At 60.6% G+C, this 13,419-nt stretch overlaps 1 protein-coding gene across 2 annotated transcripts in view; it reads right to left on the bottom strand.

Moving 5' to 3' along the window:
- Positions 1 to 573: 573 nt before the first annotated feature.
- The window catches only part of OLFM1 (olfactomedin 1), a 34,752-nt gene continuing 21,906 nt past the window's right edge, over positions 574 to 13,419 (bottom strand). For both annotated transcript variants that reach the window (XM_044264528.1, XM_044264527.1), the window contains exons 5-6: positions 6,751 to 6,857; positions 574 to 1,466 (exon numbers count right to left, since the gene is read on the bottom strand). In XM_044264528.1, the coding sequence (XP_044120463.1) occupies positions 792 to 1,466; positions 6,751 to 6,857 (782 nt within the window). In that variant the 3' untranslated portion in view covers positions 574 to 791. The remainder of the gene's footprint in view (positions 1,467 to 6,750; positions 6,858 to 13,419) is intronic.

Below are 13,419 nucleotides of genomic sequence, written 5' to 3'. Positions count from 1 at the left end.
AAAACCCATCCACTTACTAAACCCAAACTACAGCACGGCATTTACGACACTCGTTGCAGGAACTGAACACACAGAGCTACCACCTCAAGGAGACGACAGACAGACGCAGCACGACAGATCTACGGGGGGACGCGCGCTCGGACGAGTGGGCGCTGCGGCTGTCCACGCCACGCCCGGGGCGGCCGGCGGCAGGCGGTGCGCACGGGCCCGTGGGGGCGCGGAGCCTCGGGGCAGCTCGGCGGAGACACAACAGGCGGTCGAGAGACGGCAGCTGCGACGGGGTGAGTTCCCGTCGCCGACGGCGGCCCCCGCGGACGCCGAGCGCGGCCGGCCGCGGGCCCTGGGTGAGACACGGAGCCCAGCGCGATCTAGGGGGAGTGTCCATGCGACCTAACAGTGGTTGTCCTCAGGGCGAGAACTGGCCAACAGTCGTTGCCTTACTTCTGTAGGTAATTTGACCAGAAAGGGGGGCCAGGCGGGAAGGGGTGGGGCGACGGGGCAGGGGTGGGGACCAGGACCGGGGATCCCTGGACTGCAGTTCCAGCTGCAAAGACGGGGGCGGGGCGGGGCGGGGGCGGGGGCGGGGGCGTCTTCTCTTCCCAAGCGCGTGGCCCTCTCGCTCCGACCAGAGGCACGGGGAGGCGACGCCCCCACGCGGTGCCGGGGCCCACGCTGCCGCTGACGTTTCGAAATTAGTATTATTAATGTCGTTAGGTTATGTCGGCAGCTGTCCCACAGGAAGGTCCGTGTGGGGGAGGCCACGGCCCCCTGGGCTTTCCGGGCGGAGACAACTACAACTCGTCGGACCGGATGACGTGAAAGAGGGTGACGTTGTAGAGAATCTGGTGGCCGTTGTTCCAAGCGTACAGGGCGCGGTCCTTGGGGTTGTAGTCCAGCATGGAGATGTGGGAGTACTTGTTCTGGAAGGGGATGTCGATGTACTCGTAGGTCGAGGCGTTGGTCTGGTAGGCGTAGTGGACCTTGGTGCCCCCCGAGTAGCCGTTGGTGACGTAGAGGGTCCCGCAGATGATGAAGGCCTCGCCAGCGCTGCGCTTGGGGTAGCTCGTGTTCCACGTCTGCAGCACCTGCAGGGACACGGGGTCCAGCTTGCTGATGACGATGTTGCCCGCGTTCTGGTTGGTGGCGTAGACGGCCCACAGCCCGTTCTCGTCCACCATGAGGTCGATGTCTGAATGGCCGCCCCAGGCGTAGTGGTACATGTTGTTGTAACCGGCATAGTCCAGGCTCCGCGTCTTCAGGATCGTCTCCGTCTTCAGGTCGAACCGGATGACGATGTGGCTCTGGAACTTGTTGAAGTAGATGGAGCCGTTGTAGACCACCTGCCCCGTGCCGGACCAGGGGTGCGGGAGGCGGTGGGACGTGAAATTGTCCGTGGTCATGAAGTCGGTCATGGACTTGTACTCGCGGACAAAGCGGTTGTTGTGGTAGCCGTCCATGTACCAGACCTGCGGGGGGCGGGGGCAGAGAGAGAGAGCGCACCCGTTAGCGGCTCTGGGGGCCGGGCTGTGCTCCCCCCGCGGAGCCTCTCCGCTCAGGTTCAGAGTCTCGTTGACTGGGCAGCAGCCGGGACCTTGAGAAGGACCCGAAAGAACGAGGGGAGGAGAATGAAGGCCGGGCAATGTTCTGTCCCTCCCCCAAACCTACAGGTACTCCTCAGAGGGGACAGGGCCATCCATGCTGGGAAAGAAGAGTCTGGTGAGGACAAAGCATGGGGAGGCACACTCTGGGCAGGACATCTGGGGACAGGTGCCACCGAGCCTGGGCTGTGGCCACCCCACAAGTCAGGGAAGTGGGCGGCAACAGAACCTTCCCAGCCCCCCTGCTTGGGCTGCGTCCAGACTGTGGCTCCCTGCGTTCTCCCTGGCAGGCTCCACAGCAGGTGCTCCTACTTATTAGGGGGAAGGAAGGAACCCCATCAGTGTATGAACCCCCAAGCCAGCAAGACAGCGCTGGACAAGGGGAAACTGGGGATGTGGAGATCCATCACCAATGGTGCCAGAAGGGCGACCTCCTGCGCCCCAGGGGGCTGTTGGGCGTCAGGCCTCTTGTCCCACCAGTGGCCCGGTGGGGGCGTCCTGTCTGCCAGGCAGGAAGGCGTGCGGGACGGTACATGTGGAATCACGGTCCCCGCAACCCCCGAGCTTCTTCTCCAAGAAGAACGAAGGCTTCGTGCAAGGCCCCGAGGGTCACAGAGGGCCACAAGCCACCAAGAAAACAGACCCAGGGGTGGCCCACGTTTGGGGTCAAAGAGGAAGAGTTTTCTGATGATCGCTTAAATGCCAGTTGGCTCCAAAACCGTCTAGACTTTGTGCAAAATGCTTTAGTCATTTTCAACCAATATGGGAGCAAATTAGGAAGCAATGCCGTTACTCAGAGGCAGATCTGCTGGGCTAACGCCATCCCCAGAGCATCTGTCCGGCAATAAGACAGCTGCTTTATCCGTCAAGGCTCTGCCGGCTGCAGGGGAGATTAAGGAAGCGCGGCTTTCAGACACAGCATCACACATGCGTGAAAAATTAAGAAAAAAAAAAAAAAATCCTAACCTTGTTCCTGAGGCATCTATCTGGATGCTTGGAGACAGATGAGCTTTTTCTTTAATGAGCTTTTTTTTTTTTGAAAACTGGGTCTCGTTTGAGGCTTTTATTACCCTCAGCCCCCGCAGCCCGGCCCACGGTGATGCGGGTCTCCGATTAGAACGGGAGAGTGCTGGGCTGCCAGGGGTTCCAGGTGCCATGGTCACGCGCCGAGGACTGGCCCTCCTGCCTGCACTTGGCTCTCTCCTGAGACGGGGAGCTCACTGCTTCTTCTAAGACCCGGCCCAAACAACATGCCCCACTTTGAACCGTCTGTTACCCTTGCCTATGGGAGCTGCCTCTCTCCCGCTCAGCATGGAGAGCACCCCTGAACGTGTGCCAACGTCTCCTCCCTCACGAGTGGACCTGTGGCACGGGGGACCTCCAGGGTCCGGTGCCTCCCTCTCATGGGCAGAAATGGGTGACACGGGCACCAAATTGCTCGGGATTTGTAAACCGCCTCTTCTTCCCGGAAACTAGCGAATCGGACCCAGGGCACGCTTTTGGAAAACGCAGTTTAGGCTGGGAGGGGAAGCTGGCACAAGACCCTATATGTCTACTGACCAGCTCTTGGCCTGTGACTGCAAGACCCCCACGAAAAGCCCCTCTACCGAAGAACACACTGCACTGCAGCTCCGAGGGGCCGGAGAAAAGTCACCCCTTCCCTCACTGTGGCAGCCCCTCCGGGTTCACCATGATCTCCAGATCGGAAAGCCTCTCCTGCCCCACCCCTTTGAGTCCCGAGGCTCACACAGAATCCCATCGCCCCCAGGAAGCCTCCTCCGATTCTCTGGCTTCACCCAGAACCCCCATATCTGAACTTCTAGAACCTGGAACCTGGCTGCCCCGTGAGCCCGGAGCTGCCCCCTGAGCCCAGAACAGTCGCATGGGACTCCAGGGACAGAGCCAGGCACCCGTGCTGGCAAAAGCAGGTGACGCCAATGTGTAGGCAAGGCTGGGCCCTCTGGCTTGGAGCCTGCACGTCTTGCTGTGGCCTGTGCCCCCTTACCCTTGGTTATACCTTCAGCTCCCTATCGGCCTCCGGGGCTGGTGCCACCTGATAGAACCTTCCAGAACTCTGATCCAGACCATCGCTGCTCTGTAAACCTGACTCCCAGTCCCAGGCTCTTCCCGGTAGCATCCGGCAGCCTCTGCACCTGGCAGGCCAAGTCCCTGGCTCTCAGGCACCTGTGGTCCGGCCTCCCTGTGCTCCACACCTGCTGCTCCCACTGTGGTGCCCCCGGTCCACGGATCAAGTTCATCTCCTAGAAGATGTTGCTTACACCCCCTCTACCCCCAGGCAGGGAGGCCTCAATTTTGTAGGGGGTGGCCCCCAAAAGACCTGTCCACATCCGGGACCCTTTAAGTGTGACCTTATTTGGAAAAGAGAGCTTTGCAGATGTCATTAAGGATCCCAAGATGGATTAGGGTAGGTGCTTAAATCCAGTGGGTGGAGTCTTGAGGAGAGGAGAGACGTAGACACAGAGGAGCGGATGCCCACTGGCCTGGGACGTCTATGGCCGAGGCCAGCGAACAGGAGGGAAGGTGTCGTGGACTCCAGACAGAGTCAGGGAGAGGGTCTCCTGGGGGGCAGGGGGCACAGTCTGGCATCAGGGGTGAGAGCATCAGAAGCATGCGGGCTAGTCACCACCGAGGGAAGGCAGCTTTGGGCACAGAAGAACACCGCAGAGCCCAGCGTAGGGCCTGGCACACAGCTGGAGCTCAATAAAGGAGTCACAGAAGGAAAGGCACAAGACGTCCTGAGCTAACCCTGTTCTAGCAGCTCCGTGTGAAGGTGTCGGGTCGCTGTGAGCTGTGCCCACTCCTCTGGAGCCCCCGCCACGGGCCCCCACCAGGGACCCCCTGTGCAGCATTCCCTCCCCACCCCCGCCCCCGCCAACCTCTGGCCACGTGTCTCTGACCACACCGCCATGGCAGTCTGCCCCGAAGCTGACATGGATTGTTTCCCTTTGGAACAAGTTACTGGTGTCCTGCATGTGTGACCAAACTGGGAGGGGAGAATGAGAAAGATCAAAACAAAACATCTGTCCTCCAGAAGAATGGCAGGGCAGGGATGCGTCACTCAGCGCGCTGGGAGTTGGGGGTGGCTGTGCTGAGCGCACGGCTTGGAATGGCCCCAACCACACAGGTGTGCGGCAGAGCTGCCCAGCGTCCCCACCAGCAGGCTCGCTCCCCACTTCCCCTAGCCAGCAGCTCCCCACGGAAGCCTCCTCCCGCTGCCCCCTCTCCGCATGCTCTGTCCATCCCCGGGGCCTCCCTTTCTGGACGGCGATCTGGTCACCAAGCAGAAAACAGGTGTCCAGTTATCAAGAGCACCCCCCACCCCTTGACAGCTTTGCGAACAGACAGCCTCCCTGTTTGGGGCACACAGCCAGGCTTCCCGGAGCCCCGATACTTGGGACCTGAGAAAGGGTCTTCTGAGCAGCACTGCTTACAACAAAGGAAAGGGTGTCACAGTGGGGCCGGAGGCACGCGTGGGCACAAACCCCCAGACCCAGGGGTGTGGGGTGTGTGCGGTGGGCAGGCAGACGGCAGGTGGGCGGGGAGGGACGGGGCAGTCTCCGGGCAACTGCTGTAGACGCTTGTTAGTGAAACCGCCCTTTCCCAAGACCGTGGGCACAAGACTAGACCGGGGTTTTCTCACCAAATAGCAGGGGTAACGCTAACCTCCACACCGGCAGGTCGCTAGGGGGTCACTGGACACCCAGCCAGGACCGGCAGGCAGAGCGGTGCGCCGAGGGCCGGGAATGTGACTAACGGATCACCGCGCACAGAAGGGCTCCGCTGTGCCAGCGCGGGGCCGAACCTGGAGCAGAGCTGGGGCTCGCCGCGGGGCATGTGGGCCAGAAGACCAATCGGGATTACAGTTAGCCCCTTAGACCGTCAGAGAACTTGCAAGCAGCAGCTGACCGTCCAGACTCAGGAATGAGAACAGAAACCACCCCAAACACCTGTCCGCACTGGCATCCCAGGTCTGCAGTCCCCAACCGGCCCCTCCAGGGTCCCCTGCAGCAGAGGCTGGTGTGAGCTGCCCTAGGGGCGGGGATGGGAGGGTGGATAGACAGATGGCAGCCACCACGGGCCGGCGGTCCCTGTCCCCCGCAACCTTCTCCAGCAGAAAGTGTGGGGCCACCTCACTTCCAAAATTCAAGACGCTGCTTCCTGCCACCCGCAGCTGTGGCAGTGGGGGAGGGGAGTGGCCAGGCCAGACATCTCCGGAGAGGAAGCGACCCTTCCCTTCCCAGTAAGAGTCCCCCAGACAAGGCCCAGCAGCCCCCCTCAATCCCGCCTGAAGGAAGAGCAGAGATTTTTTAAAAAGTGATCAGTTTCTAAACGTCCTGCCAGCCGCCCAAAGCCGGGAGGTCGGTGGGAGATGCCCCAGACTTCTGGCTCGTTCTGTGCCCTGAGGTGTAGCCAGCAAGCGGTCACATGCCCAGGCCTCTCCCTCCTCCCCTGACAGCCCTAGGCCAGTCTTCCTCTGGCAGGGGCTCTGAGGGCCACCGAACGGCCACGTCCAGGAGGCCCCGCGCTCAGCCGGCCAGCCTTCACCCCACACCCCCAAAGGGGCTCACAAGGCTCAACCCGGGCCCTGTCTTTCTCTCCTTTTCTGACTTTTTATCGGTGGGTGGGGAACGAACACAATCTCTTCCCTAAATCAAAAAGGAGCCTGCGTTCCCATTGGCCTTGATACAAATGAGATGCCACTGAAGTAAGGAAGGTCTGTCCAACGGGACGGGGACGGTCCTCCTGGAGCAGGGATGGGGCTGGGGTGGCTGGGGGCTCCCCTCCCCTAGAGCAGAGCCGGGGAGGGCTTGGCAGGGGTGCCCTGCTCTAACCATTGCCACCATTGTTCCCATATTGGGCCCCATCCCTGTGGTCTGTGACTTGGGGTTAGCATCGGGAGCTCAGCCAGGACCTGAGCCCCTCCCCAAAGTGGCCGGAGGCAGGGTGGGGAACAAACCTGCGGGGGTACCCAGATGGGCTCCCGCCACAGCCGCTGGGGCGGTTCTTGGCACAGGTGGGCACAAGGGCATTAGCATGAGGGCCAGACGTTCAGGGGATGGAGACCGAGCTCACTCGTCCCCCGAGTGACCGCAGCACCCTCGCACCCGGGTCCGGCAGAGGAAGCACTTACCCTGTTATCACCTTCTGGGGCCAGAGGATCCGTCATCCAGGACCCGAACCTTGAACCCGAGGTCTTGACGGTCACGGGGTCACTGATGCCTGTCAGCTTGCCGCAGGCTGGAAGACAGTACACAGCGCAGAGGAGTGACTCCCTTGGCCCGAGCCCGACCATCCGCTGTGGAGGACGCGGGGTCCCTCTGCCCACCTTGGTCAGGGTGTCAGCTGCTCTTGCCTCTCTTCTCCCCGGTGACACCCCTAGCCCCAAAGTCCAGAGAAGCTCCCCCGCCCCAAACAGAGCCGCTGAGGCCAGGGTGGACAGGGAGAGGGAGGGGCAGCAGCCCCCCCCACCGTCTCCCTCCCTCTGTCCGCAGGAGCTTGGGGCTGGAGGGGCCAGAGCAGGACATGGGGGTGACCAGCCTTGCCACGACATGGTTTTTTTCTTCCAGGCAGTGGGCATGGCAGCAGCTTGAGCCCTTAAGCCTCCGGGAAAGAGAACATCCCAAGCTCCATGTGTTAGGCTCCCCGCAGGGTCCCAAGACACCTCTTTGGGAAGAACCCACAGCTCCATGTCCCGGGGCCAGTTAGAACTGGACTAGGAGAAAGGCCCCCCTCCTTCCCTAGAGAGCCTGTGAGCATCTCCCGCAGAGGGCAAGGTCCCTTCTGCCTGGGGGGAGCCCTGAGGCAGGAGAGTGGAGACTCTGGAGGCGCTGACAGAGCAGGGCAGCTGGACGGACCGGGCCTCAGAGGCGGCCTCGATGCTGCGGTCTCAGGGATGGAGGCCGGGGTGGTGCTGGGGGGTACTTAGAGCCACACCAGCACTCGGGGACAGCGGAGGCTGAGACCCAGCTCTCTCTGCAGCCCAGCGCCCTTCCCACAGCCCTGTGGGCCTGCCAGGCTGCACCTGCCGCCCCAGCAAAGACTCCACAACCACTTAGGTCTTCCAGAATAAATGAATCCCCGCCAGGCTGGAGTTCCCGAGCCCTAGAAGCCAATCGGCGGGTAGACACGGCCCAGTCAGCAAGTCTCCAAGAGGATCCGGTGCTTTCAGAGGACTGACAGTGACTTAAGCCAGGGACACAGTTTAGCCGGGATAATCGGGATAAAAGCGGGGGCAGAGTGGGGCACGGGCCAGGCCGCGGAAGCTGGTCTCTCCCTAAGAACTTAAAGCAGGGGTGTGTATCTGCGCTAACGCCATCACGCAGGACTGCAGAGACAGACCCCTGACACCCCAGCCCAGTGCCGGGCGTCCCATCTCTGTGGTGGCGGAAGTGCAGAGGCCGCGAGGAGGGACGAGCCGCCTGCAGGCCGTTGAGGGGCGGGGGCGGCACCCGGATCCCCGTCAGGTCAGCGGCACCGCCCTGCTCACTGCAACCCACTGCCTTGGGTCCACACCTATTTTTACCAGCCTATCCCTTCCCCTCTCCGAATTCCCCGTCTGTTCCGCTTTTAGGAGCAACCGTGGGCCCTCCCACGTAAACACTGTCCCCTCACAGCCCGCGGCTTCCTGGAGGAGTCATCGCTCGGGGGCTGGCGGCAGCTCTGCAGGTGGGCCTGGTCCCTGCTGAGAATCGCAGCAAGTTCGCTGGGCCCCGTGCCCATGTCCCCCATCTGTGGGAGGACAAGGGGCACTGGAGGAAGGTCCAAGGTTCACCAGCGTCTACAGGGACTGGGAGAAAAAGGGGGTACCCAAGGCTGGCGTCCCCCTGTACTCTCTTGGTTCCTATGACCCGGGGGCTCTGGAGAGAGCAGCTTCTCTGACCTGGGTGGGGATCGGGAGATGGTGACAAGGCCCACGTCCAGCCACCAACAGCCTCCCCACCGCGGAGCCAGGGGACGGCGGTCCTGCCAGCAGCCTGGAAGGAGGAGCCATCGCCCTCAAGGGTGTCATGGCTCGGGGAGTCCGGTGGACCCAGGGGTTTCCCATCCAATAGCACACCGTGGGATCGGACACCGCACAGTGCTATACTGACTCACACCGAGGCTCCGGCCAAGCCCCCCAAGCTGGCTGACCTCCCCAAAGGAGACCAGTTGTCCGTCTTCTACATCACACCCGGCGGGCGAACATGGCGGGCCAGCGCCCTACCTCGGCAGCACGGAGGCCCGGCCCTTCTCGCCGCCACGCCTCTGCTCTGGCTGTCCCTCCCCCTGCACGTCCTCCGCCTGCCCTGCCACCTGTCCTCTACGGCCCAAACCCACGCCTCGTCCTGAGACTCCGCCTTTGGAACCCTGCCCACCTTGTCCTCACCAACTCCTGCCAGTGACCCCCTATGTCCTGGGGCCTCAGACCCGAGGGTCCAGGTCTAGTTGCCCCGGGCTGCAAGCTTGTTGCCCTCTCTTGCTGTTTCCCCAAGGCTCTGCCCAAGGCATTGTCCGTGAACTAGTGAGGGAATCATCTCTCAGTTCCTCAGAGGTAAAATGATTCATCTCTCAGAAAACCCTCACGATGTCCTTCGCCACATGCCCCAGCAGAGGGGACGAGAGGTAAAGCAGGGTCACCCTCCTCTGAGTGTGGGACAGAAGCCCAAAGGGCAGCTGCAGGGGCTGAAGCAGTTGGGAGCTTCTAGAAGGGCGCCTGGCGTGCATGTCGGGCTCAGTGGAGGGAGCTGCCGTTCTCATGACTGAATTCAGATTAAGGATGGGGAGAAAAGTTGGGGTCGGGGCTGCCTCGGACCACCCAGTTGTGTCCTGCCCACTGTGGGCCTTCAGGGCTGGGGCAGAGCAGGGGAGCCGGCCACTGCAGGAAACAGGTTGCAGGTCAGGTCTGATCTGGAGGCAAACGCTTCGCAGTAGCACCAATACCTGCCATCCCCGGGCTGAGGTCTGCTCTCCCTTCACCAAGGTGCTCCCCGGCTCCGAGGGCTATCTGCAGCCTCCCCAGCCCCTTGGAGGGAGCCTGGAGATCATGGACCAGAGCGTGCAGAGAAGGGTCCGGCTGCCCGGGGAGCCCTGCTCTTCCAAATACTGGCTGCAGCCTCAGGTCTCCAGGGCCTCCCGGGCTGGAGGCTGCCCCCCCACCCCCTGCTTGAGTCAGGGAGTTATTTTTGGTTCTCTGTCCAGACTGGTTCTGCCAAGACCTCGGGAGCTGACAGGATCTAAAAAAGCCCCACGGCAGAGCCTCATGGAGGAGTCTTGGCACATTCAGTTCAGGAAAGTGTCCCTCTCTGTCACGCGGGCTCAGGATGTGCGTAAGGAGGGAAGGAGGTCCCTGCGCAGGTGCAGCTCAGAGGAGGCGGAGCTCTGGGGCCGGAGCACCCTGCTGGGAGGGCCTGGCGCCCTCGCCCTCAGAGCTCAGGGGCAGAGCCCAGGACGGGTGTCAGGAGGGAGGGCACCGTGCAGAGCCAGGGGCCTAGACGAAACAGTGCCCTGCGTGAAATCGTTTGCCTCGTGCTATTGCTGGGGGTGCACTTCCGAACAACAGCTGGGACAGTCTCCACGGGGAGCCTGGAGCAGGCCCGGGGTGACATGCCCACCAAGATCCAGGCCAGAGGCCAGAGCGAGGGCCCGAGAGCCCCGCAGCAGGCAGGCTGGGCCCCCAGGTTTCGGTTTCCCTCAGCCCCAGCTTTCATCCCTCCTGGACTGGGAACTGTTTGTGAGGCTGGGAGCTGGGGAAGGCACATGTCCTCGTAGGAGGGAGAACCTGAGGACAAAGCAGACCCCGAGCCTGGGAGTGACACCAAGGGAGGGTCCCCCGTCTCCCTTCCGCACATGGGCAGGGCAGGGCAGGTGCTGGGAGACCTCTCCCCGGGCACAATCCCCAGTACTTTCTGGGAGGCTCCAAAGGGGAAGCCTGCCCTGCCAGCGTCCCACTGGGGCTCAGCTGTGGATTGGTTTCTCTGTCGTGGGGTCTCCTGCAGGCTGAGGTCTCCCGGGCTTATCTCTCCACCCTCCACTGACTGCAAAACCTGTTCACGTGACTTTCGGCCTCACCCTTGGCAGCAGCTCCCTCCCCCAGCCCCTCCAGGCTCCTGGGAGCAGACTAGGGCCAATCCCTCTGCCTTCCTGAGCCTGTCCCATCTCAAGGGCAAGAGAATGGAAAGGAGGCTTCAGACTTGCCTCCCCCAGGAGAGAGAGCCAGGGATGTGGAGCCCAGGCAAAGCACCACGCCCTAACATCCCAAACTGGCAAAGATATCTACGCCCTGACTGTTATCAACATAGACCCCGGACTGGGGGGCTGCTGACACTGAAGCCCACGGGCTTCATTCACTTGTGTTCTTGGTGGAACAATCAGAGCCCCAGAGATTCTGATGCCAGGGCCCCGGGTGTCTGGGCACTTCCTTCCCCCTGGGGGAAGCCCTAAAACTCAGCTATTCCCCCTGCCCCCATTTTACAGAGTGGAAAATTGAGGCCTAAAGCTAACAGACCTACGAGAGGCTCGGGATGTTGATGTACGAACAGCATTTTGCACTGGATCCTGAGTCTCTGGGCCTGCTGGTTTAGCTTCTGGGTCATCTGTGTAGGCTCCCCCAGGGGAGAGGGGTCATGAAGTCTCCCGCCCCAGCCTGGTGGACCAGGTGGCTGGGCAGCTCTGGTGCTCCCCTGTCTGGGAACAAGGGGAGCTCAGGAGAGCGGTCAGAAGCCGCCTCTCTTGCAGAGATGCCCAGAGAGGCTGAGCCCCACCTCTGGTTTTAGAAACGGAGTTTCAGAATCCTTTCTGGCTGGGCCTCTGGGAAAAACATACAATCCCATCGAGACAGCAATCTTTACAAATAGAAACAGAAAACAAACGGAGCCTTGTTTTTGCTCTGTGTATGTACTGGGGTCAGGAATTACCAACCATGTCGACTTAAAAGAGAGGGTGGTCGCAAGAAGCCACCCAATTGAAAGCACGTTGGCGGAGGGGGCTGGAGTGTCTATACCCGGAGGAAATAACAGGGACTGACAGGGAGACGTCAGACCAAGGAGCCAAGGTGCCCAGGGGGCAGGGCAGGAGCTACTGAAAGACTACACCCAGCGGGAGCCCCAAGCTCCCCGGCAGCTGTCAGGAACAGGGGGCCCCACAGTGCAGGAGGTGCCTCCTTGGCTCTGTGGTCCCTGGAACCTCCAAGCAGGAAAGAGGCTGCTGAGATCATACTCATTGGTGAGGCTGAAATAAAGACCATCTCAAGCAGCTACGGGATAGGAATGCGGTCCTTAAATTACTGGGCTTGAATGGGAACCTAGAGAGAGGGCAGAGCCACTGTTCAAACTACCACCTACCTGTTGATCTGCCCCCACATCCACCCACCTACCTGTCTGTTCCTCCACCGGTCAACGTATCTGTCTGTCTGCCCACCTAGCTGCCTACCTAGCACTTACAACTCGCCTGCCCCCCACCCACTCTGCTGGGCTATGAGGTGTCCCTGGACTCACACGGTCATCCCAGGGCATGGGGACTCCTATACCTTCACTGTACAGATAAGCAAGTGGCTGCCCTTGAGACAGTCAGAGCCTGGGGACAGTCACACAGCCGCAGGTGATACCTAACTTACAGACTGAGGGCTCTCACCCTTTGGTGTTCATGGGAATCTCCTGGCTGTTGGTTAAATGCAGATCCCTGCCCCCCCCACGCCTCTCCCCCCCCCCCCCCGCAGACTCTGATTCAGTGGGTCTACCTCCAAGTCAAGGTGTTTCTGAAGAAAGAAACACAGAGGCAAGACAACGTGGTTGCATTCTGATGGGAGAGAGCGGGCCCCTGGGAGTCATCCTCTCTCTTTACTCCCAGATCAAACATCTCGGTGGCCCAAGGGTAACTGTGAGGAAGCCCCAAGATCCTAAGCTGGAAGGAAAATTCACGCAGCTTCTAAAAATAGACCAGGTGCTGATGGAAAGGCGGCTCTTCCCAAGAGGGGTGATGCCCCCCCGGGAGAGGCCTGTGGCTTCTCGGTGTTTGTAACTTTCCACTCTGAATTTCCATTTTGCTCCTTGACCCCCCCTACAGGGAAAGCATGGAGGTCCCATCTCAGTTTCTCACTGATATATGCAGTCTGTATCCCAGGGAGGGCATAAAATAAACAATAACCCCCACCCCCACCACCACCCCGGCTCCTGGATTCTTCAGAGGCTGAGACCCTGGTGGGGGCATTTGGAGGGTCTGGAGAGAGAGGCAGTCAGCGTAGGCTAATGCTGGGTAGAAATCCCAATCTGTGCCCAACGGAAGTCATTATATAACCCACAGTCATAAATACAGTTCTATAATCGTGAACACTCGAAACATCCACACCGACCCCTACAGTGTCCGAACAGGAAATGCTGTGGAGACTACCCCGCCCTGACCCTCCTGCGGCTGTCCCAGGTCCCCCTGCCCCTGACACACCAGGACTAGGGCACCAAGAAGGGCATCACTGGAAAAACGCAGAAGACAATCCCTCATGGGACATAGCAAAGTGCCCATATTAAGCCAGATTAAACTCCCAATGCCTCTCGCCATCCTCCCTGGGCTGGGGAACTTTTGAGTGTTTGCCTTTGCTGGGAGGCCTAGAATAGCATTTGAAATAATCTGGGTGTGCGGACCTGCTCCAACAGGGGGGCTGGCTGACTACTTCCTTGTCTTTTGGATGTTCTCTCCCTTTTGCCTCAAGGCATCAGGGATTTTTAAAAGTATTTGCTACTTTGGGATGTTGAAAGTTTATAAGAAGGTATTTGGGGTATGGGTGGGTAGGTGTGGGGAGGGAGTCAAGTTAGAATATCAGATAAAACCC

Source organism: Neovison vison, chromosome 9 (assembly GCF_020171115.1).
Source record: "Neovison vison isolate M4711 chromosome 9, ASM_NN_V1, whole genome shotgun sequence".
Lineage (NCBI taxonomy): Eukaryota > Metazoa > Chordata > Mammalia > Carnivora > Mustelidae > Neogale > Neogale vison.
The sequence above is the reverse complement of the archived record's forward strand: the minus strand, read 5'-3'. Positions and strand labels throughout refer to the sequence as shown.